This window comes from Papio anubis, chromosome 17 (assembly GCF_008728515.1).
Source record: "Papio anubis isolate 15944 chromosome 17, Panubis1.0, whole genome shotgun sequence".
Taxonomy (NCBI): Eukaryota; Metazoa; Chordata; class Mammalia; order Primates; family Cercopithecidae; genus Papio; species Papio anubis.
Genome location: NC_044992.1, coordinates 43,000,767 through 43,028,572, shown reverse-complemented (window position 1 = coordinate 43,028,572; position 27,806 = coordinate 43,000,767). Strand labels below are relative to the sequence as shown.

Genomic DNA, 27,806 nt, shown 5'->3' with positions numbered 1-27,806 from the left:
TGGACTTCTAATTTGGGGGACTGAAGGTAGGCAAGAAATAAAAGCATGGATAAGGCTGAGGCAAGGAACTGAAACTCACAAGATATAAGTTAATACAAGGTAGAATCAAGATACTAAACTAAATTAAGAAGTGTCATGTCATCCCAGGAGCAAGACTAAGACTATAGGCAGAATTAAGAGCTTCCTATAAGTCCAGAAACATGGCTGGAGTAGGATATAACCTCAGATATACACAGCCAAATGGTCCTTCGGCAACCGTTTGTCATGATTGCTCTTCAAAAGGAATGCAGAAACCAGTGAGATCCCAGAGAGAGAGGTAAAAATGGCTAAATGGAGGGTAGCTTGATCCCAGGGGGGAAGGAAAATGAATTAGAATTTATCAGTAGTCTTCCTTGCGGATGCAAACATAAAGGACAGTAAAAAGGCTTTAGTTAGAATAAGAGAGAGTCTAGCTAGATAGATAAAAGGTTGAATGAGGGTGGCTAGACTCTGCCTCTGAACAGTCTCAGGAAGAGATAATTACACATCCCCAGCTGTCTCAGTATTTACCCTTGAAGACAGGAGACTGTACCCAGATGAGTTTGGGCCTCCTCTAGTTCTAGAATTCCCCAACTATTAAAGGGTAAATAAGAGATGGCTACTGACTATTCAGCTAAATTGAAAGCTCAGAACCCATGCTATTATCTGGGGCAAAATAAGTAGGGGGGAAAAAAAAAAAAGGCACAAAGTCAAAGGGAGATTTGCCTTACCTAGGCTGATCAAACAGCTGTGTTGTGGGCTCCCAGATGATCTCTCCCACCTCCTTCACCAAGCAGGAGAATATAAATAGCACTCAGTTTACCTGTGGCTAGCCACAAGCAGACATCTGGTCACATGACTGGGCAAGCTGGGAGTAACCATCAAGTAGACATGAACACTCAGAGGGGAGGTTTGCTCTCTTGCTACAGCTCACTAGGTTGGACTCTGTCAGGACCCTCTGCTCCTAACCCTGACTGATTCATTTTGCTCTGGGCTATGGGGAGGAAGCTGGGGGGCACTCATAAGGAACAATTATTGAAGTTCCTCAGGGCCAGGAAGGTCACAGTAACAGAATTTGCTCTGCCTTCAGGATCAAAGACCCTAGTAGGGTTATTCTTCTCAACCCCCGCATCCTTGAAAATTTGTGTGAACCATCTCAACCCACTTGCAGAAATTATTCTCTGATCATCTCCAACTCTGTAGTCAAGCTCTATCTACTTCATGCCCCCAGCTTCAAAAAAGGGAGATTACCTTAGAGACCACAACATCCCATCTAGTGATTCCTTACCTGGGCCCTGATATTTTGGAACAAACCTCAAATCAGTGGCAAATTCCCATGCTGAGCTCTAGCTGTGAAAGAACCCCAAAGTGCATTGGGCAACATTCCAGGGCAGACCCTGCTTTGAAGCCCTGGTCTTGCTAGTTGTTCAGATTTCCTAAGGGAAGCCCAAAGGTTATGTAGTGCCTCCAGGGTAAACCTAGTCTGAAAAGCAAGATTAGATGGCCCTTCCAGAAAGAGTGTTGAAGATATCACATTGGAAAGATTCCTCCTACCCTCAATATATGCTGATGGCTTCATATCAGAAGGGTGCTTATGAGGTCGCCTCTCCTGTGCTTCCAGAGGCAGAGCAGTGGGTGGCAACACCACCGGAAGGTAAGTTATACCCTCTTCCCCTGTATACGATGGGTTTTGGATCTGTTCTGAGATCAGGAATGCTTAACAGTAATGTCACCTTCTTTTATAACTTAAGTAAAAAGGCTTATCCTCATGAAGCAAAAACAAAATTGATCCAGGGAAACACTGGGACATTGATTACCAATAAGTCCTAACCAAACCTCTAAGAATTAGAAGGTCCAGGCTCAGTTATCATAGTCCTCTCTGAGCAGACAGCATTGCCACTTGCACAGCAGCTCCAACACAGACCTCTAAGCTTCAGACAACCCAACAGGAATTTGGGTGCAGCCCCTTCTCATCCTCCTGCATCTTGCCCTGATTCTGGTTGTCAACTACTGGGCACTTACATTAGGGGAGGGAAAGAGCCTGAGGAATCAGAGAACGGTGGGGGCAAGGTGTATAACTTCATCACTGCCTAAGGACAAACAATCTAAGTATATAAGCTGCGGTAACAATATAGTAAGTGCTCATGGATCTATTTCATACAACTAGCTGGGCCCCTGAAAAAAAATCCTTTGATGACAACTTAACCATGGTCAGGATTTATTAAGTCTAAGGTAGCTACAGGTAGGCATTTCAGATAAAGGATGCATTCTAAAACTAAAGATTTTCAGGAAAATGTTTTCTCTATGTTAAGAATTCGAGTGGGACATATTCATTCACTTACCCCCAACTCTGGCAGCTGGGGGAAAACATCAGTAAGCAAAAATGACAAGAATAATTCAAGGGCCTTCAAGGAGCACAAACAGATGCATAACATGTGGTTTGGTGTGAGAGGAAAGGGGCCCGCACACAAGCGGCAGTGTCTGAACCTCTAGCTCTGTCTGCTTAGCAATGATTACCAGATCCACCCCTCCTTGGGCCCTGTGGTTAATGAAAGGTTTTCACTGACTAAAAATGAGCCATCTCTTTGTGCATGAAGTTGTAACTCCTGATCTACTTGATACAATTTGCTGCACTGAACCATGCAACCTGCTCACTCACAAGGCAGTGGGTACAACCAATCGACTGGTACATAGCAGAGGAAAGCTGTCTGGCCTAGGCTTATACCTGGCATCACTTTGTAAACCAAACCCACTCCTTTTTCCCTCAGATCTCAACTATATAAATGAGGTAATAGTCCCCCATGGCTCTGGCACAGCAGGGCCTTCCAGTTTCATGTATTTTAAGAAATGAAGGCTGGGTGCGGTGGCTCACTCCTGTAATCTCAGCACTCTGGGAGGGCAAGGTGGGTGGATCACAAGGTCAGGAGATCAAGACCATCCTGGCCAACATGGTGAAACCTCATCTCTACTAAAATACACAAAAAATTAGCCGGGCGTGGTGGCACACACCTGTAGTCTCAGCTACTCGAGAGGCTGAGGCAGGGGAATTGCTTGAACCCGGGAGGCGGAAGTTGCAGTGAGCCAAGATTGCGCCACTGCACTCCAGCCTGGTGACAGAGCAAGACTCCGTCTCAAAAAAAAAAAAAAAAGAAAGAAATGAAGAGAGTTGAGGGCAGAGCACAGTGACAGTGTTTCTTAGCCTAAGGAAGCAGTTTCTCTAGAAGGTTCCTGGCCATTCTGAATATGCTCAGTGTGCTTCAGCAGACAGCTGCAACCCTGCTGACTCCACTGCTGGGTCAACACTGACTCCACTGCTGGGTCAATGGGGGGCATGGACTGGGCTGGGACACACAGCAGCGGACACCCAATCAGCTCTCAGAATCTGATGCCAACCTGGTCCAGCTAGAGTAGTAAGGACCAGCTATGGTCGCCTAAGAAGTGGCCTACTATAATGGTCAATACCTGAGCCTACATACTGCCTCCGCCCCATGTGCTATGTGAACTCAGATAGATCACTTAACTTCTCTGAGTGTCAGTTGTTCCATCTGTTAAATGGGGAGAGTAAGATATGTTATCATGATGTAGAAGAAAATTTCCATTCCAGAGAACTCCTAGTGCAGTCAAATTAGTCTCACATATATCCATGTGTTAAGTATCTTATTTGGAAATAACTTCAAATTTATAGATGCAAGAGTAAGAACAGTACATAGAACACCCATATAATCTTTACACAGATTTGCCTATTGTAACAGCTGCCCCATTTGCTTTACTGTCTGCTTTCTTCACATGTACTTTTTCTTACACATGCTCAAACACACCCACATGTCCACATGCAAGACACACACTCATATTCAGACTCACACGCACACACACATACTTTCCTTCACTGGGTTTTTGTGTGGTGTTCTATTTGAAAAGAACAGGGAACTACTGGAGGAGGGGAGGATCAAGATGAAGAGGAAGCGAAGGAGGCATGGCTATTTCGTGATGGTTCCACGGCTCTGTTCCTTTTTCTTTGTCTACTATGCAAACAGCAAGCACTCAGGTGTTCCTGCTTTAGAGATGAGCTATTATTGGCCGGGCGTGGTGGCTCCCGACTGTAATCCCAGCACTTTGGGAGGCCGAGGTGGGCGGATCACCTGAGGTCAGGAGTTCGAGACCAGCCTGGCTAACATGGTGAAACTCCGTCTCTACTAAAAATACAAAAATTAGCCAGGCGTGGTGGCATGTGCCTGTAATCTCAGCTACTCGGGAGGCTGAGGCAGGAGAATCGCTTGAAACTCAGAGGCAGAGGTTGCAGTGAGCCGAGATTGTGCCATTGCACTCCAGCCTGGGCGGCAAGAGCAAAACTCCATCTCAAAAAAAGATGAGCTATTACACACACAGGTACCAGAAAAAGTGCTTGGTATATATGATTATTAGTTACTATATTTTTTAAAACAACAAACCCCACAAAAAACAACAAAGCATTTACATGAACCATGGAAACAGCTTTATCATACAGAAGCATTTTTGTAATATTTGTTGTAATGGGATTTTACCTTGTGAAGTTGGGAAATAACTAGGAAAGAAAGGTTTCAGCTGGGTATGATGGCTCATGCCTATAATCCCAGCACTTTGGGAGGCTGAGGCAGGCGGATCACCTGAGGTCAGGAGTTTGAAACCAGCCTGGCCAACATGGTGAAACCCTGTCTCTACTAAAAACACGAAAATTAGCCAGGTGTAGTGGTGTGTGCCTGTAATCCCAGCTACTTGGGAGGTTGAGGCAGAAGAATCGCTTGAACACAGGAGGCGGAAGTTGCAGTGAGCTGAGACTGTGCCACTGAACTCAGCCTGAGCAACAAAAGCAAACTGTCTACAAAAAAAAAAAAAAAAGGCTGGGCACGGTGGCTCACGCCTATAATCCCAGCACTTTGGGAGGCCCAGGCGGGTGGATCACGAGGTCGAGATCAAGACCATCCTGGCCAACATGGTGAAACCTCACTTCTACTAAGAAATACAAAAATTAGCTGGGCATGGTGGCATGTGCCTGTAGTCCCAGCTACTCAGTAGGCTGAGGCAGGAGAATCGCTTGAACCCAGAAGGCGAAGGTTGCAGTGAGACAAGATCACGCCACTGTACTCCAGCCTGGCAACAGAGCGAGACTCGGTCTCAAAAAAAAAAAAAAAAGATTTCACATAAGCATATGGTTATTAGAATATTAAAGACTTCCTGGCCAGGTGCAGTGGCTCGTGTCTGTAATCCCAGCACTTTGGGAGGCTGAGATGGGCAGATCACAGGGTCAGGAGTTTGAGACCAGCCTGGCCAGTAATGGTGAAACCCTGTCTCTACTAAAAATACAAAAAAATTAGCCGGGCATGGTGGCAGGTGCCTGTAATCCCAGCTACTCAGGAGGCTGAGGCAGGAGAAATGCTTGAACCTGGGAGGTGGAGGTTGCAGTGATCCAAGATTGCACCGCTGCACTCTGGTCTGGGCAACAGAGTGAGACTCCGTCTCAAAAAAAAAAAAAGATTTCTAGGCCAAGTGCAATGGCTCATGCCTGTAATCCCAGCACTTTGGGAGGCTGAGGAAGGAGGATCACTTGAGCCCAGGAGTTTGAGACCAGCCTGGGCAACATAGTGAGACCCCATCTCTATTAAAAAAAAAAAAAAGAGAGAGAGAGAGAAAATTCTATACAGAGTCTGCTTGGGAGGTAAGAGCAGCCTGTGATCCACTTGGGAGGGTTAGATAACCTCTAAGAAGTCAATTCTCCACGATACGTAGTCCCTAGATGGAGCTTTCTCCCAGAGTTCAAGGCCTTCCTATTTCTCTTACTGGGCACATGCCTGTCGCGGAAGAGCACTATCATACATTACAATGACTCCACTTTCAGTTAACCTAAAGCTAGGAGAGGGAGATATGCTCAGACAGATCCTGCGCCCCCCAGGCTTCTTTCCCACTAGAAGTAGGGGGATGGTTACACCAGGGGTCCCCTACAGAGAGAACTAAGCTATTATCACGGCACAATGCCACTTGCAATTACCCTGCCCCTGCCATAGGAACACATCACCCACATGTATTCCCGGGTGCTTTTCTGGATTTCACATAATCACACATAAGAAAGAAACCTTTTCCTGTAAGATCCATCTTTGCATGTCTCCCTAACATGGCCTTGCCCCAAGCTCAGTAAACATGACCACCCCACAGAGGCAGAAAAACTTGGTTTGCCTCCTATGTCCTATCTGTCCCTCGTTAGCTACTCATTCTACATGGAAATGGTATATCTCAAACCAGCTGGAAACACTCAAAAACTGCCACCGTATCACACATGTAATAATGTATTAATAGTAACCATCATCTTCCAACTACCCACACCAAGTGAGTATTTATGGTGTGGATAGTCACCTTGGGGTGCTAAAGGAAGAAACAGACTTCTTTGCAGCCCAGTTTCCAATTCTTTTTTTTTTTTTTTTTCCTGAGACAGTCTCGCTATGTCACCCAGGCTGGAGGGCAGTGGCGCAGTCTTGGCTCACTGCAACCTTCGCCTCCGGACTCAAGTGATTCTCCTACCTTAGCCTCCCGAGTAGCTGGGACTAGAGGCAGGTGTCAACACGCCCTGCTAATTTTTGTAGTTTTAGTGGAGATGGGGTTTCACCATGTTGGCCAGGCTAGTCTCAAACTCCTGACCTCAAGTGATCTGCCTGCCTCGGTCTCTCAAACTGCTGGGATTACAGGTGTGAGCCACCACACCCAGCCCCAATTCTCTTTTGCTTAGCTTAACAAATGAATCTTTGCTCCTGGAATACAGATATATAAACAGAGGAGAAACAAATGCTGGAGGTGTGCTGGGCAGGTAGCAGTGGATGCCAGCCTGAGACAAAATTCACAACGGACTTTTTCTGCATATGTGGGAAATGCCCTTTGCCTAATTAAGCAAAAGGGGTTTATTAGTCATTTGGTCTCGGACAAGTACTTCCTTTCCGGGCCTCAGTTTCCTTATCTGCAAAAACAATGAAATGCCACCTGCACCTGCAGGACTGTTGTGAAGATGCATGAAAAACAGTTGAGAGTTCCCATCAGAAGCACCACAGACTTAAACAAATGGAACATATTGTCAAAACTAATGAAGGCCAGGAACGGTGGCTCAAGCCTGTAATCCCAGCACTTTGAGAGGGTGAGGCGGTTGGATCACCTGAGGTCAGGAGTTCAAGACCAGTCTGGCCAACATGATGAAACCTTGTTTCTATTACAAATATAAAAATTAGCTGCTCGGGAAGCTGAGGCAGGAGAAGCACTTGAACTTGGGAGGTGGAGGTTGCAGTCAGCAGAGATTGCACCACTGCACTCCAGCCTGGGTAACAGAGTGAGACTCTGTCTCAAAACAAACAAACAAAAAACCTAATGCTATCTATATTCTCCATTTCAGTGAAAAATACAGGTGATTTTTTGGGCCTTTTAGAGCTGAGATTCAGAGACTCTTTCTTTCTATAGAAGCAACTGTTTTTGTCTACCTCTGTGAACACAGAACTACCCCAGATTCCAATAAGAAAGAGTCCAGGTGCTGCTCTCAGCATTAAGATGTGCACACCCCCCATGGACGTGGTTCATATAGCCCTCCTCTCCCCAGTTTCTAAATCCAGACTATGCCATATTGTGAAAGCCCTCTGGCTGCATCCCCTCTATCATACCAAATGCTATCCACTCCCACCCCAACCCCACCCCTGGCTTATGTCATATCTGATGGGCAGGAGTTAAGAAGACAATCCCCAAACAGGGGCTGTGTGGCAAGTTTTCCACCAGCCTGCCGCTGTGGGGCAGGGAGCGCACGTGTTATCAGGAGTGGTTTTTCCAAAGCCACGTGGGCGACCAGACATGCACAGAGCACAGCAAACTCTTTTTTTTTTTTTCTTTTTTTTTTGAGATGGAGTCTCGCTCTGTCGCCCAGGCTGGAGTGCAGTGGCGCCATCTCGGCGCACTGCAAGCTCTGCCTCCTGGGTTCACGCCATTCTCCTGCCTCAGCCTCCTGAGTAGCTGGCACTACAGGCGCCCGCCACCACACCCGGCTAATTTTTTGTATTTTTAGTAGAGACGGGGTTTCACCATGTTAGCCAGGATAGTCTTGATTTCCTGACCTCGTGATCCGTCCGCCTCGGCCTCCCAAAGTGCTGGGATTACAGGCATGAGACATCGCACCCGGCCAAGCACAGCAAACTCTTAAAGGGAAGGGAGTGTGGGGTAGAGAGGAGAAGGAGGGGAGGGAAGAGAGGGTAAGATAATCTGCCTATGCTCCCAATCACATTTTCACTCTGTTCAAACTTACACCCAGCTGGGCAGGTTAAAAAAGCCATTTTCGGCCGGGTGCAGTGGCTCACACCTGTAATCCCAGCACTTCGGGAGGCCGAGGGGGTTGGATCACCTGAGGTTGGGAGTTCGAGACCAGCCTGACCAACATGAAGAAACCCCATCTCTACTAAAAATACAAAAATGGCTGGGCGTAGTGGTGCATGCCTGTAATCCCAAGCTACTTGGGAGGCTGAGGGAGGAGACTCGCTTGAACCTGGGAGGTGGAGGTTGCGGTGAGCCGAGATGGCACCATCGTTCTCCAGCCTAGGCAACAAAAGTAAAATTCTGTCTCAAAAAAAAGAAAAAAAAAAAAAAAAGAAAAGAAAAAAAGTCATTTTCACTAAGCCACCAGACACATGGTTGGCAACCTTCAAGGCAGGGAACAGAGACTCTGTGGACAACAGTGTTAAGTGTCCAGGGCCTGTGAATTGATAACAAGCATCTCTTTCTTACACTTCCCTATCTGGTGGTTGGTGGGAGGAGAAATAGCAGTGCCTGCTATTACAGGATGGTGGCTGGCTTGAGAGGGGGCACTTCCAGTCTGATCACACCTCTGAAGCCATCACAGGGCCAACAGATAATTCTCCTCCTTGGCCTAGAAAAGCCACTGATCCAGATTTTGTTTTCTTCCATCTCCTTGCTACACAGAACACTACTAGGAAGTTGGCACAAATCTACCTGGAGTGAAAAGACAGCTAGCATTCATCTTGGTCTCCTTGGCCTCTCACCATATCCACTTCAAAGCCTAAAGCCAGGCAGTCTGGCTTTTTAACAAAATCATAACAAAATCCTACACATTGGCTGTTTCCATGGATCGACCTGGTAACTGCCCAAGCTCACCCTCTAGCTGTAAGTGTGTTGGGAAAAGAACCTACAGGCCTAGCAATGACATCTATGGAAATGCCACGTCTTTGCCACCAGCTGGGCTTCAAGCCGAATGACCAGGATGAATAGGCGACCAGTGATTTAAGGAAAGAAAGAATACTAACACTTCAGGGGGTTTTGCCTTGTAAGTAGCTGAAGAGAGGTATTACAGAGGGGGAACAGTATGTGGGGACCAGAAGTGGGAAAGACCATTCTGAGTGAGCCTGGGGGAGGTGTGGCTTACTCTCCCCACTCTGCTGCCTCCCCAGCAACTCAATCCAACAAGTATTTATTGAGCATGACACTCCCCATCTGCCCTGGCCCTCCCTCTGCAAAAACACTCAAATCTGTTCAAGCTGCAGGGTGAGTTCCATTGCACTTGAACTTGAAACATGAGGTGCCTACTCTTAAAAAGGCAGGCACACAATTTCCAGTATAGGGCAGAAGGGACTCAAGAGGTTTGAGAAAAATAAGGAATATAGCTGACTAGACAAGGTGAAACAATGTCACTTTTGAAAGGGAAAGGAAAGGAGAGAGTAAAAACTTAATTTAACCTTAGGGAGAATAATACATTGACAATTTTTTTTTAAAGCCTTCTCAAAACATCCCAGTAGTTTTCTCTAATTAACCTCACCAAACACTGAGTATTTCTTCATTCTTTGCCTCCTCCAGCTTGAATTTATATTTTATTCACTTATGGATGTGTTAGCAATCTGCTTTTAGGGTTGCACATTAATCCTTCCTTTGACCTTTGAGGATGTAATATCTTGGTGCTCTCCTGCATGTCTTCATTTAGGATCAGATGATAAGGGACTCAAGTGGCAGAGCTGGGGGTGAACTAGGCTGCCCCTAACAAACATGGCTTCCCTGGAAAAGTCATCCTTCGTTTACAGGATAGGGAGCTCAGAGTCAGAGAGGAGGCACCCCGTGGATGGCTTGAGCCCAGGAGACTATGGTGAGCTATGATGGCATTACTGGATTCCAACCTGGGTGACAGAGCTAGACCCCATCTCTCAAAAAAAAAAAAAAAAAGAGACAAAGGCTGGGGGCGGTGGCTCACACCTGTAATCCCAGCACTTTGGGAGGCCAAGGCCGGGGGATCACTTGAGGTCAGGAGTTCAAGACCAGCCTGGCCAACATGGTAAAACCCCATCTCTACTAAAAATACAGCAATTAGCTGGGCATGGTGGCTCACATCTGTAGTCCCAGCTACTTGGGAGGGTAAGGCAGGAGAATTGGTTGAACCCAGAGACGTGGAGGTTTCAGTGAGCTGAGATCACGCCACTGCACTCCAGCTTGAGATATAGAATGAGACTCTGCCTCAAAAAAAGAGAGAGAGAGAAGAGGCACCCCAAACCTACAGCTTTGTTCTGTCAAATACCATCCATCCTCTAAGAAGCCACATTCAGGCAGTCTTTGAGAGAAAACTCCTTAACCCTTGATCACAGGCCAGCTGCTTCAGAGCAACCAAAACCCTCCGAGTATTCTCAGGCCTCCCCTAGCCTCCACCCCTTTTACTAGGGAGCTGGGAGCTCAAACTGCTAATGTACGCAGAGCTGAGCTAAAGGCAATCCATCCCTCCTCCACTCCCCCAGCAACTCTCGAGGGCTCCTGAGCAAATCCACAAACCTGTATGCCTGAGCAGGGCAGGGTAAATGTCTGCACATGGCCTGGACTTCAGTTCCAGGTCCCTCAGGGCCTGGATTTGAAATTTTTCTATTATGAAATACTTCGATAGCATTCTTTTAAGTTCATTAAAGCCACCCTTGATTAGCTGCAGTGCTCCCACACAGTAAGGGTCGATCAAGGCGTATGTGGGCCTAAGGTGAAGCATTTAAATGACTGCAAAGCTAGGCATTCAGCTTTGTAGTGCCCCTGAGGGGAAAGCACAGTGCCAGGCAGAGTTTTCCAAACCAGGAGGTTTGGTGGGGACCATGAGCCGAGCCTGAACACTAGCAGCCAGCTGTTACGAGAACCTCCCACCATCCAGATGTTGCCAACAACAACGGCCCCTTCATGAGCTCCACAAACTGGAGAAAACTGAGGCACAGATAACTTAGAAATTTCAAATATCATCCACAACTCTTCCCTTTCTGAGATCAGGATTTGTTTTTGACCTAATAATGTGAGTAGATTTGGCTAATGTTTGGTTAATTCATATCCTGCTAACCAAATAATGGAGCCCTCTGTGAAGACTGAACCTAGACAAAGGGGGGAACTGACCAGATTTCCCACCCATCCTTTCTTTGCTTCCACTCTTCCCTGTTCCCACTTCTGTGACAAAGAAGGGTAACATGCATCTCAAAGGATGGCAGAGCTTACTAACCCAAGAAGAGACTATCCATTCTCACTAACTCACTCTCTGGTGAGCATCTACCTTTGCTCTGAACTGGGAGTGACACATAAGGTTTTCCTTTCCATTGCTTTAAAAGGGCTCCAGGGCCAGGTGTGGTGGCTCACGCCTGTAATCCCAGCACTTTGGGAGGCCAAGGCGGGTGGATCACCTGAGTCAGATGTTGGAGACCAGCCTGGCCAACATGGTGAAATCCCCTGCCCCGTCTCTAATAAAAATACAAAAAAATTAGCTGGACATGGTGGTGCACACCTGTAATCCCAGCTTTTTGGGAAGCTGAGGCAGGAGAAATGCTTGAATCTGGAGGTGGAGGTTGCAGTAAGCCAAGATCGTGCCATTGCACTCCAGCCTGGGTGACAGAGTAAGAGTCTGTCTCCAAAAAATAAATAAATAAGCTGGGCGCGGTGGCTCACGCCTGTAATCCCAGCACTTTGGGAGGCCGAGGCAGGTGGATCACAAGGTCAGGAGTCTGAGACCAGCCTGGCCAATATGGTGAAACCCCATCTCTACTAAAAATACAAAAATTAGCCAGGTGTGGTGGTAGGTGCCTGTAGTCCCAGCTACTTGAAAGGCTGAAACAGGAGAACGGCTTGAACCTGGGAGGCAGAGGTTGCAGTGAGCCGAGATCGTGCCATTGCTCTTCATCCTGGGTGACACAGTGAGACTCTGTCTCAAAAAAATAATAAAAATAAAGATAAAATTAATTAATTAATTAATTAAATAAAAGGCTCCAAACTGCCTGTGGAGTAAGGGTAAGCCCAGGCAGGTCTAGTCAGAACACTTCAGCTAGAGTCAAACGTGATAGTGTCAGTAAGAACTCCATAACCAGACCTGCCCCTCAGAACATGCCACACCTAAAGTCTGAATCCTTTAGCAGGAAGGCTCTATGTGAGTCATCTAAGAATCTGGAGGAAGATGCTCTAACAGTTCTTCCAAGATCAAGGAATAGAGTGGCCCTGATGCCCATCACACCATTCAAAATAAACTGAATTCAGCAGAAAATACAGGCATAGTGTTCTCTTGGCTACTAAAGCCCACCAACCATTGTGGTAACACCTAAATTAGCACCATCACTATGAAAGGTTTGCATTACTGCCTCCAACTTTCTAAAGATCTATATGTCTAGAACGTGAGAGAACAATGTCCTCTTGCCATCACAGCCCACTGTTGTTCTCACCCCTCTGACACTGACCTCAAATGGTTTAAGATCTCTTAGCTCCATGTTATATAAGTGAGACCTTCTCGTACTATATAATCCTTTGCTATCCAAAATACTGAAGAACACATGGACTCACACTCCTTTGGGTACCAAAGAGATAAAGCAGTTAAGCAGCTAGCCCCCAATTTCAAGGATGTCATCACTGGTGATAACATTTAAGAGTCAGATGCTTCAGCAGTGCATTTTGCTGACCATGTATGTGCCTGGTGCTGGCAAAGCTGTCAAAAGCAACAGTTAGCAGTGTTGGGCTAGGAAGTGTCTGGTGTTTTAATGCTTCCCAAACAGAAGCTGCCTCAATCACAGGTTTTAGAAGGGCAATTGTAGCTCTTAAAGGGTTTTAACTGCACCCCCAGGCCTCATTATAGCAAGATGATGCCTTGGCATGGAAAGGTTGGAACTCTCTTCTAATCTCCAGCCTGTTTCTGGCACCAGTAGCCATGTGGACTAGTTTGCTGTGGGCTTTCTCTTAGGGACTCTAATATGCAACCTCCTTTTTATGGTTCCAGACCTATCTAAACACCCATCCCCCAAGAAATAAGTTTTCAAAGCATTGCAAAGAAAGGCGTTTAACAATTTAATAATATAAGCACTGCAGCCTTGTATTCACGAAACAGCCATCCTGGGGAACCTAATCGACATTTGATATAAACTACCCTTCTTATGTCCCCGTGGGGAAGCCAATATTTTAGGGCAACCATGACTACTGCCAGCTCTCCTTAATCTGTTCAGAAAAATAAAAGGTAATGAAAAAAATTCAAAACAGGAGATAAGCCTAAAGTAATTTACATCTGATTGTGAAATGTGTTCACCGCAGTTGTGGGCTGTCAGGTTGGGGGAAACGGGTTAAGAGACGAGAGGGGGCAAATTTGCCTAACAGTTAAGGTTTTATGTCAATTCAAATTAGCTTATGTCTACCGAACATATCACCTGACAATGGTGGGGGTGGAGAAGCTGGATTCACACATGACCATGTTCTACAAAGATTGAGAACTGACTGGAAGCAGGTGACCCTCTTTTCTTTTGCCTTAAAATATGAGTGGGACTACAGGCTTGTTCATTTTCTTTACCGCCTTAGAATTTTCTGAGGTTTATATTACACACGTTTGAAACTGATCTTTATATAGGAAAAACAGGTATACTGTTTGAGACAAGAGTTGGCAAACTTTTCTGTAAAGTGACATATAGTAAATATTTTAGGCTTTGTGGGCCCTACAGTCTTTATCACAACTCTTCACCAACAGCACAAAAGCAGCCCTAGACAATATTTAAATGAAGCAGTGTGGCTGGTTCCAATAAAACTTTATTTACAAAAACAGGTCCAGGGCCAGATATGGCCTGTAGATCATAACTGCCAATCCCTGGTTAAAGAAGGTTCTGGTGGTCAGAGGAGGTTCCAAGGCAGCATTTAGCTTCCCTGGCACCCAGCTGGTCCCAGTGGGGCTGGTCCACTGAAGAAATAATTTGCAAAGCTAGATTAACATTATCTTCATCCTAAGAACATACAGACATACTAAACAAGATAGGCAGGACTAGAACCCAGAACAATTCACCTCCTAGTCCTATTTTGTCCTTCATCATGGTCCTGGAAGAGCATAAAAGTTAGCAGCCTCTAAGTGACATAAGACACAAAAGAGAATTTAATTTAAGGGAGAATTGCAGTAAGAAATTTATCGTAGGTTTCTATTACCCACTAGTGGCGCTTAGCTTTTCTAGAGCTGACTTTCATTTTTCTCTCCACTCTCTTCAGCCTTCCTCACTCCTAGCCCAGGCTCATAAAAATGAAGCCATTCCTCATTTTACAAAGACAAACCTTATGGATGAATGGTTGCAGAAGGCAAATCCTGCTTTTTACACCATAACCCTTTTCACAAGGTCTAATATGTCTTGTCAAGAACACAGCAGGATGTGTGGTGGGGAGATAACTGCACAGCCCTGAGCGTTACATCACTTTGAGATGGGCAAGAGAAACAGGGACGAACTTAATTGTTCCTGAAGCCCAGTCCCAGCTCACATGCCTTTTTAAACAGCTGGGTTTCAGAGCTCTGTTTAGAAAGCTCATTTTAAAAGATGAGAGAATAAAAATGCAAGAGGAGGCCCTGAAAGTCTGAAACCTGTAGTACTGGTTTCAGATCAATCTGGGTTTGCTCTTTGAAGCCTGAAAAGGCAATGGGCTCTGGCCAACAGTGCTCTCACGTTGGCGAGCAGAGGGAATAATAATATAAGCAGCAGTAAACACTTTTATAAATTTCTCATGTGCCAGGCACGTTTTAAGCACTTTCTATCTATTAACTCATTTAATTCTTATGATATAGATATTGTTATCCACAGATGAGGAAACTAAGACACAGAAAGAACTTCCTCAAAGTCACACAACTAGTAAATGGCAGAACCCGGATTTAAAACCCAGGCACTCCAGCTCCCAGTGCCATTCTCTTAAAGGTTTATGACTACAAGGGGTTTCCTTTTATCCCATATACTCTACTATCCTAGAGAAAACCACCTCTGGTGCTTTCCAAGGCCAAGGAATAGAAATAATGTGAACACATACGTGGGCTTAAGTTAACATGTAAAAGCCCTGATGTGCCTCCAAAACAGAGGCCAGGTACATTCCCCTAATGCCTGGCCACAAAGAAGGCCATATGCTCTGGCTACTCTCTCCTCCTCCTATTTTTTCCCCTCTCCTGCCATACTGAAAATCTACAAATAATCCCCCCCACTACCAACTAGGCAAATGCCTTATTAAAGCTTCTGGGATATTAATAAGTGGATAAATTATTGATCAGCGCAATCTATAAGCAAGAGTCCACCCAACTTACCCTAAATCACCTGACAAGTTATGCAGAGCTCTAGCTTCCTACATTTCTACCAGTATCCCAGGGCCTCTGGCTCTATAAAAGGAGCAGGCCGTGTAATGAACCCAGACATCCAAACCTACATTCTTCTCCCTTCCACAGCATCCACCAGCAATTGTCCTTTTAATATTAGTTCTATAGTAGACACAAAATAACTGATCTTAAAATATGATTGCTAATCAGTTTCCAGCTGCTATACAGGTAGGCTTTCTGTTGTTTTCCACTAAAAGTGACTAAGGTTCTGGTTCTTGTTCTACCAACTTCCCGGGGTTTCAAGGAAGCCCAAACAAAACCAACAAGTTTGTAGTCGCGTGGTTTGCTTTATAACTCATGATAGGCATGAGTTAGTCTGGGCATTGCCTTACTCTGCACCACCAGATTCTAAACATACTTTTACTACTTGGTCACCATCTTGCTACCGGATTTGACCAAGTTTCTGCATCCCAAGATGTGATGCTAACATATACAGTGAAAAGTCCAGAAAGACTTGGGGGCTTTCTACCTGAGATCCTCTTAATCCCATTCCTACCTAGCAAGGAGTAGCCCTGTAGTAGCTACTACTCTGTAATAGCCCCGCAGAAGCAGGAAGATGTGCAGTAACTAGGCTTAGTAATCATCAGAAGCTCAAGAGACTCTGGTTTAGAGAATGTCATTAACCGTTAAGATGGCAGGGATCATGACTTTTGTACATTTGGTAGAGGCTCCGGCTTTGGAAGTGTGCAATGATCTTTTCACATCTGGTGTGAATCAAATACAAGCCTCACTTTCAACTTATTGCCAACCTCCTCATGCAAGTAGGTTCCTTTTCCCGTTCCTAAGTACTTGCATTTGTGGGATCCGTCACAGATTGGAGTATGAAAGCAAGGTTAAGTTTGCTTCTCCCTAGTTTCCCCACAGCCACCACATCAAGCTGTTATTAAGAACCCATTTCAGTGCTGTTCAGAAAGTGGGGTACTTGCCACCGTGCACTTGACTGTAGCCCTCACCCCACTGCCACGTTGGCTGCAATGCCCAGGACAAAACAGCCTTGGTGGGTAGGGGGATGAAGGGAGTAGAAAGGCAGGGGGCAAAACTGCCCAGGTCTCTCCCCGCTACACACACACACACACGCTCGCACACAAACGATGGTTGGAATGAGACAGCCATATTAAGCAGGTCAACAATCTGGGAACATACAACTTCTGGGACACAGGGAGAAGAATGTAGGGAGCGTGGCATTTGCACCACGGTAAAAGCCGTTAAACTAACTTATTCCAAAGGGCTGAGAAGAAATCAGCTCCAGGAGGTGGCATAAAGGGAAGCGCACGTGAAGTGGTGGAGAATGGAACTCCAGCGCAGTAGAGAGGGATGCTGGGGCCAAACTCAAGCTGGAGAAGTAACACATGGCTGCACGGGGCTCTGCTCCATGCCCCTCCCCCTCCCCGTGCAGGCGTCCAGCGCCCACCGACTCCTGCTCCCAGCGCCAGCCCTCCGAACGGGGCGCCCCCACCGCCCGCCACTCCTCCTCACGCCTCGCTCCCACCCCCTGCATCTTCCACTCACCCCACACGACACCTCTGCCCACTTTTCGGTTACGCCCCCAAAGCCAGCCTCCATCTGCCAGGTCCCTCCCCTCACCTCCGGGACCCGACTCCCCGCACACTCCGTCCCAGCGGTGCTCCCCACGTTTCAAGGCTCCTCGCTCTCGCTCCCTCCGCCCTCATAGACTCTGAACGCCCCCTTTCTCTTCCCTCGCCCCCATCCACTTTCCCCTCACACTTCTCCCCGTCCCCTTCCCCCGGTCACGCGCCCCCCCTCCCCCAACGGCTCCTCCCACGGCACCCGCTCCAGGCCCGGCTCACCTGCACGGCCACCCCCGTCCCGGCGCTGGTGCGGCTGCTGCAGCTGGAAGGGGATCGTGGCCCTGAGCGGCTGCAGCCCAGCCCGGGGGGAGCCGGCGGGGGCTGGGGGAGAGCAGCCCCGTCGGAGCCCCCCCGACCCTCCGCGCCCCGGCCCCCAGGCACCTCCGCCTCTGCCGCCCGCTGCGGCCCCTGCCATGGCCCGCCCGGCTGCCTGCCTCAGCCCCACAGCGAGCCCCACACAGCCCCCCAACCCCCGCTGCCGCTGCTTATCTGCTCTACGGGGCGGGGACCGGCCCCCTCATCCTAGAGCTGTCATTGGACTGCGAAAACCCAGACCTTCCACCCCAACCAATCCACGGCTTAGCCTTCCCTTTCCGAGGACGATTGGTCGATGTGCCTAGCGATCCAAGCCAAGACCCCACCCTCACACCGCCCCCTTCGGCTTTCCAACATCCCAGGAGCTGCTGATTGGCCTGTACAGAAGAGGGCTGGTTCTCCAACGCCACCAATGAGAAGACGCGGAATAGGGGAGCGTCACACCCAGTCCCAGGTAGTATGCAAATATAATGTCACGTGACGTCAGGCTGAGCTGGAGAGTGGGGGCGGCGCTGGGTGTAGGTTGGAATCAAACACTAGTGAAATAATTTTTGGGGGCGGGAGTAGGGAGCAGTGTCAAACTTTAAACAGTTGAGTCCCTGAATCACCCAGAAAGCGATACCTTCAAAAAGTATTACATTTAATTTAACCTAAAAAACATTAGTTTTAAATCCTTATAGGATCTCAGTGCTACTTACAACCTCCAAACTAAGAGCCTACAAATTAATGCAAGGTTTGCATATTATTTACATGTGATTTGCATTATATTTGTGCATTTAATGGCGACCTTGCCTCATGTGACACTCACATCTGTCTTTCTCCACATTTCCAAGTCCCTACTTGGTGTTGATCCAACCTTAAAAAAACAATTGCTAGCCTGTAAATTAAATTGGGACTCTGAAAAGAAGCAGGGAATTTCCCTTCAGAGTCGTCCACTCCAAGTCTAGCTCAGCAGAGTGAAAGGAACAAAGCGACTAAAAAACTTGCCCAAGTTTGCACCGTGACTCCGTTAACAAATCCTGGTCTTCCCAGATCAATGCTCTCTGACCTACAAGTCAAAATGAGAGTGGAAGGTCCCCAAAGAGAATGAATGCACGCAGTTGTGAAAAGCACATGCTGCAATATATATAAAGGGATTTGGGAAAGAAAATAACATTTACGATACTATTGAAAAGCATTATGCTTCAAAAGAAAAAAAAAATTACTCTTGGTATTTGTTAATCATTTTGTTCTACATATGGAAAAAGCAAAAGTCAATCAACCCTGGATTGTCTGTGATTAGGGACCATCCAAATAATTGAATAATTCCCTCCAGATTTATATTTAGCTGTGAATTCTATTTTTGATCTTGCTACAGATTTTTCTTTCTATTTCTGTTTTTGCCCAGTTTAATGTTAAAAAGAAGATATTCCCTGAAGCCATACTAACTAATCAGAGAAAAAGAGGTAATCTGGGAGCCTGCTGTGAGGCAAGGCGAGGTCATTCTGGGATTAAATATTGAAAGTAGATAATACCCAAAGTGGAAATTCAAGAGTGGGTTGAATATTAAAAGTAGCCTACATATAGTGAATGAATTAAGGCAATGGAACATCCTGAAGAAAGGTTTTCTTTGCAAAGAGTGTACTTTTGCAGTTTTGAAGGATTTACCTCAAGATCTGACATTTGAACTGTTTTATTGATTGAAGAATTGCTGTACTACTTTTCCATGAAGAGGACAACCTAATCAAAGACAGTAATAAACAAAAATTGATGAACTGATTAAAAACTCAGTCTTTATAAGCTTAATTAACTCAGTTGAAAAAAGATATCTTGCATTTATATTGTTCCTCAATTTCAAGTAGTTCAAAGTCTTCATATACTTTTTAAAAATCCTCATGACAATCTGGAAAAGGAAAAACGTGGATTCTTACCATGGTGCAAGTAGTGAAACAGAAGTCCAAGGAAGTGAGTCCTTTTGATTTCTAGCTCAAATCTCTAACACATCAATCATATTGAACCACCCTGCCTCACATCTTCATTAATAAAATCAGTAATGCTAGCAACGAATATTCATTGAATTCCTCTCTCCATGCTAGGTACATGTTAAGTACCATGCATACCTTATCTTATTTAATGCTCAAGATCACACTTGTGAAATGGGTATTATTTCCTCTTCACTGAAACTTCAGGGAGAAGTACAGTAACATGCCCAAGGTTACCCAGGTAGCCTGACTCCAGAGCTGAGTTCCTGATCTCTATGAGTGTAAAATTTTCTTAAGAACACAGAATTACTGTTTATATCTTACATAAAGAGTCTCCAAAGATGCAAATCTGATTAAGATGCTAAAATTAACATCTGTCTAGTGTTTTATAGCTTTCACATACATTATCTCATTTAATTATCACAATAGGCATGTAAGGCAGAAAATGCAGATATTATTGTCCTCATTCTTCGGGAGGTTAAGTTCTACAGAGGCTAGGTGACTTGCCCAAGATCATCTTAGTAAATGGCAGACCTAGGACTTACATCCTTGGTCTTTTGACTCCAGATTCAATGCTTTCCCAACCAACACTCAACTTCTAGACCACTGGTCCTGCCTGAGAGGCAAAAGGTAGACTAGTTGGTCTTTTGAAAGCTTTTCTTGTCTGACAACTTATACTATGTTAGGACCCCTCAACATGTAAATTCTCAGTCTTAGGAGATGATGAGTGGTATTTATTAGCTGAGCCAGACAATGTGTGTTTAGAAGTAAAGCCCTAGGATGAGGATCTTGAAACACTTTGGGTAAGTGGCTTCCTCTCTCTGTGCCAGAATCACCCCTGCTCCATCAACCTCACAGACTTGTTCTAAAAATAAGGTGACACATTATTGTACAGATGCTTTCTTCCCTCAGAGAGAGAAGTAATATGCATGGTTCCATGGATACTGTGTTTAAACTTTATTCCAAAGCCAAGGTACCAGAAATTAAGAACCTGGACAGTAGAAAAAGAGCCAGTGGAGGTGGTAAAGCTGAAGAAATGGATCTTCTGAGTCCAGAAAGTCATGGTCTTTCTTGATAAGTTGCTGGCAAGACACTAAAGTTGATCTTAGCTGGAGGACTGACAAGGGAGGCATGCATAGAAGAATTTGGTCCTCTCCTTACTAGGTATCATGCTCAACCAGCTGTCTCTTATTCTCTTCTCTATCACTAATAGCTTCTCCTGGCATGGGCATGATGGGAGGATAAGGACTACCTCTGAAGATGAACCCCTGTCTGCTTCCTCCAATGAAAGAAGCCTTGGCTTTGGGGAGGCTGTGTGCTGCTAAGGGGAGATGCCTTGCATTCATTACAAAGCATCTAACTTGCAACAAAACTTTGCTACTGCCCTTACTGTCACCCTTATCAACATCATTGCCATTAATTAATTAGCTCATCACAAGTTTATTGAAATGACCATTATGTGCCAGACACTGAGCTAGGCACTAAGCTCTGAATGACAATAATGTTCAGAGACATTGTCCCTGTGCTGAAGTTCACAAGCCAGCAGGCCGTGAAGCCTGTATGCAGAAGTGGCCCTGGGCTAGATGCTAGTTCATTTGGGATACATGACCTGGTTCCTGCTTTCAGAGACTTTGGGTCAGAGGATCACACTTAAAAACATCAAAAGTAGAGGACTGGCCGGGCATCGTGGCTCACACCTGTAATCCCAGCGCTTTGGGAGGCTGAGGCGGGTGGGTCACCATGTAAGGAGTTCAAGACCAGCCTGGCCAAGATGGTGAAACCCCGTCTCTACTAAAAATACAAAAAATCAGCCGGGCATGGTGGCAGGCGCCTGTAATCCCAGCTACTAGGGAGGCTGAGGCAGAGAATTGCTTGAACCCAGGAGGCGGAGGCTGCAGTGAGCCAAGATCGTACCACTGTGCTCCAGCCTGGGCAACAGAGCAAGACTGTCTAACAACAACAACAAAAAAAAGTAGAGGATTAAAGATACTAAGTGCATCAATAATTTTTTTTAATCTATAAGAGACTTATTTGCTTTATGGGTTTCCAACAGCAAATGCTTAGGCCCATGACTGCAGCATGCTCTTGGGATGTCCACAGCTAAATGTCAGAAATAAATGAGGACTCAAGGAATTGGCATTATTTTTCCTACAGGTGTAAGTCAGAGATATAGCCATTCCCCAAGCAGTCCCTATGAGGTTTCAAGTCTTAAAAGTTGCAAGAGTCTAAGATACTACCAAGGGCAAAAGGCTGTGGCAACTTTTGGCAGATCAGAGGATCAGCAGGGAAGCCTTACCCTGCTGGCTACTGAATCGAGAGGAACTTTCCACTCCTGAAGGACCTCGCTGGGCCTACATCCAGGGCACCTTGAATTCCACCCTGTGCCTCCATTTATGCCGCAATAACCAACAAGAATGGGAGTTTCAAATCACTATTTTTACCCTTCAAAATATGATACCCAGTAGCAATTATTCAGCAGACTAGAGAAGTCTTGGTATTCCTTGGTACGTGGAAGACAGTCTCTGAACTTCCTAGTAAATTCTAAATGCTTACGTCTTTGCTCCCCCCTCCCAAGTTCCAAAATAATAAAACAGAAAATAAGATGACGCAGATACACTGTGTCTCTTTCCGACCTACCTCCTTTACTCAGCCTGTGTCTGAAATGTCAGGACTGGCTCCTCAGGGAACAAGATCCTGAGGAAATGGGGTCAGAACTGAAGGAGCAAAGCAGCCTGAGAGGGATTGGGAAGGAGGGTTGAGGGAATGAATGAGGTTATGGGAACAGAGTAGGGAGGGGGGGTCCTAGCCCTCAGCATCTCTTCCCACTCTGGTGCCTCCCTCTCCCTGCATCCCTTCCCTCTTACTCTCAGGGTAGCCAGATGGCCTGGATTTTGACCTTCAGTACTTTCTCTGACTCATTTTGTCCCTTGCTGTGGCCCACCACATGCTGTCTTCTTTCTTAGTTCTCTCACTTGTTCCTTCTTCATTCAGACTGGCTGACATTCACCCCTTCAGTCTCCTTTTGCTCTCAGTGGGCATCTACTTTCCTTGCTAAATGGCAGCCCTTTTAAAATGAAGATTCTTGGCTGGGTGTGGTGGCTCATGCCTGTAACCCCAGCACTTTGGGAGGCTGAGGCAGGCAGATCACCTGAGGCCAGGAGTTCAAGACCGGCCTAGCCAACATGGTGAAACCCCGTCTCTTCTAAAATACAAAAATTAGCTGACCATGGTGGCGTGCACCTGTAGTCCCAGCTACTTGGGAGGCTGAGGTAGAAGAATCCCTTGAACCTGGAAGGCGGAGGCTGCAGTGAGCCGAGACCGTGCCACTGCACTCCAGCCTGGGTGATAGAATGAGACTCCATCTCAAAAATAAATTAGGCCGGGCGCGGTGGCTCAAGCCTGTAATCCCAGCACTTTGGGAGGCCGAGACGGGCGGATCACGAGGTCAGGAGATCGAGACCATCCTGGCTAACACAGGTGAAACCCCGTCTCTACTAAGAAATACAAAAAACTAGCCGGGCGAGGTGGCGGGCGCCTGTAGTCCCAGCTACTCAGGAGGCTGAGGCCGGAGAATGGCGTGAACCCGGGAGGCGGAGCTTGCAGTGAGCTGAGATCCGGCCACTGCACTCCAGCCTGGGCGACAGAGCGAGACTCCGTCTCAAAAAAAAAAAAAAAAAATTAAATAAATAAATAAATAAAATGAAGATTCTCGTCCTTGACAATAAATGATATGGTGTAAGTTTTCAAACAGGTAAAGGGTAAATGTAGGATCAGAGACATTAAAACTCTAGAATAGGCCAGGCGCGGTGGCTCACGCCTGTAATCCTAGCACTTTGGGAGGCCAAGGTAGGTGGATCACAAGGTCAGGAGATCGAGACCATCCTAGCTAACACGGTGAAACCCCTCTCTACTAAAAATACAAAAAAAATTAGCCAGGCGTGGTGGTAGGCGCCTGTAGTCCCAGCTATTCTACTCGGGAGGCTGAGGCAGCAGAATGGTATGAACCCAGGAGGCGGTGCTTGCAGTGAGCCACAGCACTCCAGCCGGGGTGACAGAGCAAGACTTCGTCTCAAAATAAATAAATAAATACACAAATAAATAATAATAAAATAAAACTCTAGAATATTGGACTTAATGGCACTCTAAGAAAAATACAAAGTAGATTTTAAACAAACAATTGGAAGAAACATTAGAAACTATATGTGATTCAGCCTCTCACATTACAGACCTAGAAACAGATGCCCAGACAAGGGAAGGACTTGTCAGAGGCCATTCAGCAAATCAGAGACAAGCAAAGGACCAGGACTTCTGCATCCTGTTCAGTGCTGCCTCAAAACATAAACAACTGGGCCGGGCGCAGTGGCTCACGCCTGTAATCCCAGCACTTTGGGAGGCCGAAACAGGCGGATCACGAGGTCAGGAGATCGAGGCCATCCTGGCTAACACGGTGAAACCCCGTCTCTACTAAAAAATACAAAAAACTGGCCGGGCGCGGTGGCTCAAGCCTGTAATCCCAGCACTTTGGGAGGCTGGGAGGCGAGGCGGGATCTGAAGGTCAGGAGGTCCGGGTTTCATCTGGTGAACACGGTGAAACCCGTCTCTACAAAATACAAAAAACAGCCAGGCGAGGTGGCGAGCGCCTGTGGTCCCCAACTACTCGGGAGGCGCAGAGGCAGGAAAATGCGTAAGCCGGGGTGAACTTTACGGTGGCGAGATCGCTGCACTCCAGCCAGGCGACAAATGAGATCCGTCTCAAGAAAAAATACAAAAACAGCCAGGCGTGGTGGCGGGCGCCTATAGTCCCAGCTACTCGGGAGGCTGAGGCAGGAGAATGGCGTGAACCCGGGAGGCAGAGCTTGCAGTAAGCTGAGATCCGGCCACTGCACTCCAGCCTGGGCGACAGAGCGAGACTCCGTCTCAAAAAAAAAAAAAACCAAAAAAACCAAAAAACATAAACAACTTCTAAAAGAATTTAGGGCCAGGCATGGTGACTCATGCCTGTAATCCCACTACTTTGGGAGGCCAAGGTGGGCAGATCATGAGGTCAGGAGTTCAAGACCAGCCTGACCAACATGGTGAAACCCTGTCTCTACTAAAAATACAAAAATTAGCTGGGCATAGTGGTGCGTGCCTGTAATCCCAGCTAAAACTCGGGAGGCTGAGGCAGGAGAATTGCTTAAACCCAGGAGGCAGAGGTTGCCATGAGCTGAGATCGCGCCACTGCACTCCAGCCTAGTTGACAGAGTGAGACTCCGTATTAAAAAAAAAAAAAGAATTTAGATGGAGTACTTTTCAGCCACAAAAAGGAACAAGCTACTGATATTTGCTATAGCATGAATGAACCTTGAAAACATTATGCTAAATGAAAGAAGCCAGGCGCAAAGAACTACGTATTATATGATTCCATGTACATGAAATGTCCAGAAAGGCAAATTTACAGAGAGAGCAAACAGATTTGTGATTGCCTAGGACTGGAGGTGGGAGCAGGGATTACCTGCCAATCAACACTTTTTCAAACTCTTTGGGGTGATGGGAATGTTCCTAAGCTAGAATGTTATGATAGTTGCACAATTCTATAAATATACTTAAAAATAATAGAATCGGCCAGGCGTGGTGGCTCACGCCTGTAATCACACCACTTTGGGAGGCCAAGGTGGGAGGATCACTTGAACCCGGGAGTTCAAGACCAGCCTGGTCAACATGGTGAAACCCTGTCTCTACAAAAACTACAAAAATTAGCCGAGTGTGGTGGCGCATGCCTGTAGTCCCAGCTACTCGGAAGGCTGCGGCTGGCAGATCTGTTGAGCCTGGGAGGTGGAGGTTGCAGTGAGCCACGATCATACCACTGCACTCCACCCTGGGTGACAGAGTGAGACCCTGTCCCATAAAAGTAAAAATAAAAATAGGCTGGGCATGGTGGCTCACAACTGTAATCCCAGCGTTTTGGGTGGCCAAGGTGGGTGAATCACTTGAGGTCAGGAGTTCGAGACCAGCCTGGCCAACATGGAGACACCCCCCCCATCTCTACTAAAAATACAAAAATTAGCTGGGCGTGGTGGCAGGTGCCTGTAATCCCAGCTACTAGGGGGCTGAGGCAGAAGAACTGTTTGAACCTGGGAGGTGGAGGTTGCAGTGAGCTGAGCTTGTGCCACTGCACTCCAGCCTGGGCAACAGAGCGAGATGTCTGTCTCAATGAATGAATAAATAAATAATAGAATTATACATAAGTAATGGGTGAATTTTATGGTTTACAAATTATACCTCAACCAAGCTGTTTTGAAAAACAAAAAAGGATTTAGATAAATTTATCTCTGAGAGATTGATGATGTGTGGGAGACTCTGCTAATCTTTCAGGGGAATATCCCAGGAAACAAATATACCTGCTCTTAAGATATCCCTAAAGAGTCACTGTGAGAGACAGAAGAGATGGCTCTTTGGACTATGGAATATCCAGGCTGGTATTTCTCATTTAAAAAAAAAAAAAAAGCCCTCCTGCACTAAAATATATAAGCTTCCTAAGGAAAGCAGGTATGTCTTGGTCATCTCTCCATAATACCTAGCACTGTGACCAGCATGCAGATGGTGCTTCATGAAAAGTGAATTAAAGTACCCTCTAGTTCTGCTGTGTCATGTGGGTATCTTGAGAAACCAGCTGGTTTCTAGAGCAGTGCCTTAGTGCGAACAGTTTGCATCCTCCACACCTGACTTTCCTAGGCACCCCCTCCCAGAGGAAAGTCTCTGGAGAGGGGATGCTGGTTGAGTACATTCCCAGGAGACTGTGTATAAACCAAAAGATCTGTTTCATGCCCCACTTTAAATTTCTTTCTTCTCCACTGTTTCCACTTACCTTCTTCAAGTCTGCCTCAAAACTACAATTGTTCCCAGGGGCAAATAAGCTACAGTATCTTTGACATTCTCCACCTGATCCTACATGCACTCCCTCTCCCTTCCCTTCACACCATGCACCAAATCAGGCATCAAGTATCATCAAAAGAGCCAGGTACGGTGGCTCACACCTGTAATCCCAGCAATTTGGGAAGCTGAAGTGGGAGGATTACTTGAGCTCAGGAGTTCGAGACCAGCCTGGACAACATAGTGAGACCTGGTCTCTACTAAAAATTTAAAAAATTAGCCAGGTATGGTGGGGTGTACTTGTAGTCCCAGCTATTTGGGAGGCTGCGGTGGGAGGATTGCTTAACCCAGGAGATCAAGGCTGCAGCAAGCTAATATTGTGTCACTACATTCTAGCCTGGGCAACTGAGGGAAACTCTGCCTCAAAAAAAAAAAAAAAGTAGCATCAAAATCCAGTTCAAGCTAGGTATGGTGGCTCACGCCTGTAATCCCAGCACTTTGGGAGGCCAAGGCGGGTGGATCATGAGGTCAGGAGATTGAGACCATCCTGACTAACAAGGTGAAACCTCATCTCTACTAAAAATACAAAAAAATTAGCCGGGCGTGGTGGTGGGCGCCTGGTAGTCCCAACTACTCAGGAGGCTGAGGCAGGAGAATGGTGTGAACCCAGGAGGCGGAGCTTGCAGTGAGCCAAGATCGCACCACTGCACTCCAACCTGGGTGACAGAGCGAGACACTGTCTCAGAAAAAAAAAAAAAAAATCACTTTGGGGGCTCCCCATTCAGTAAAAGAGTTTAAAAAATTAGACACATAGAATTAGGTACAGTGCCTTGGAAGGGGTCTGTGCAAGTGAGGGGCTCTGACTCCCTAAGTTTCACTAGCATCACTGTAAATCTACTTCTCACCCCACCCTCTGGCCTCCCTCTGTTGCCCAGGCTGGAGTGCAGTGGCGTGATCTCAGCTCCCTGCAACCTCTGCCTCCCAGTTTCAAGAAATTCTCCTACCTCAGCCTCCCGAGTAGATGGGATTATAGACATGTGCCACCATGCCCAGCTAATTTTTGTATTTTTAGTAGAGACGGGGTTTTGCCATGTTGGCCAGACTGATCTCAAACCCCTGGCTTCAAGTGATCTGCCTGCCTAGGCCTCCAAAAGTGCTGGGATTACAGGCATGAGCCACTGCGCCCAGCCACTGTAAATCTACTTCTGACTGAAAGAATGAAGCCCAGTTATATCCCACCCAACACTTCAACCCTGACTGAATTTGGTGTCTATTCTTGGTTTTTACTGTGGATTTCCTGTCCCCAATACATCTACTCCACAAGATGGCCCTGGCTCAACAAAATGGCCTTGGCAGTCAAGTCTCTCTATCTGATGAAAAAATCCCAAAGGGCTGACTGACATTCCTCCCACTTAGTAACTTAGTGGC

General features: G+C 46.4%; 1 protein-coding gene across 6 annotated transcripts in view; it reads right to left on the bottom strand.

The window, feature by feature from the left end:
* Positions 1–17,730, bottom strand: part of FAM117A (family with sequence similarity 117 member A) — a 53,148-nt gene extending 35,418 nt beyond the window's left edge. For 5 of the 6 annotated variants that reach the window (XM_021928986.1, XM_021928987.1, XM_003919626.4 and 2 more), the window contains exon 1: positions 17,470–17,730. In XM_021928986.1, the coding sequence (XP_021784678.1) occupies positions 17,470–17,665 (196 nt within the window). In that variant the 5' untranslated portion in view covers positions 17,666–17,730. Of the gene's footprint in view, positions 1–749; positions 782–17,469 lie in introns of those variants that run through there. The other variant, XM_021928990.2, reaches the window with a different exon arrangement.
* Positions 17,731–27,806: the final 10,076 nt, after the last annotated feature.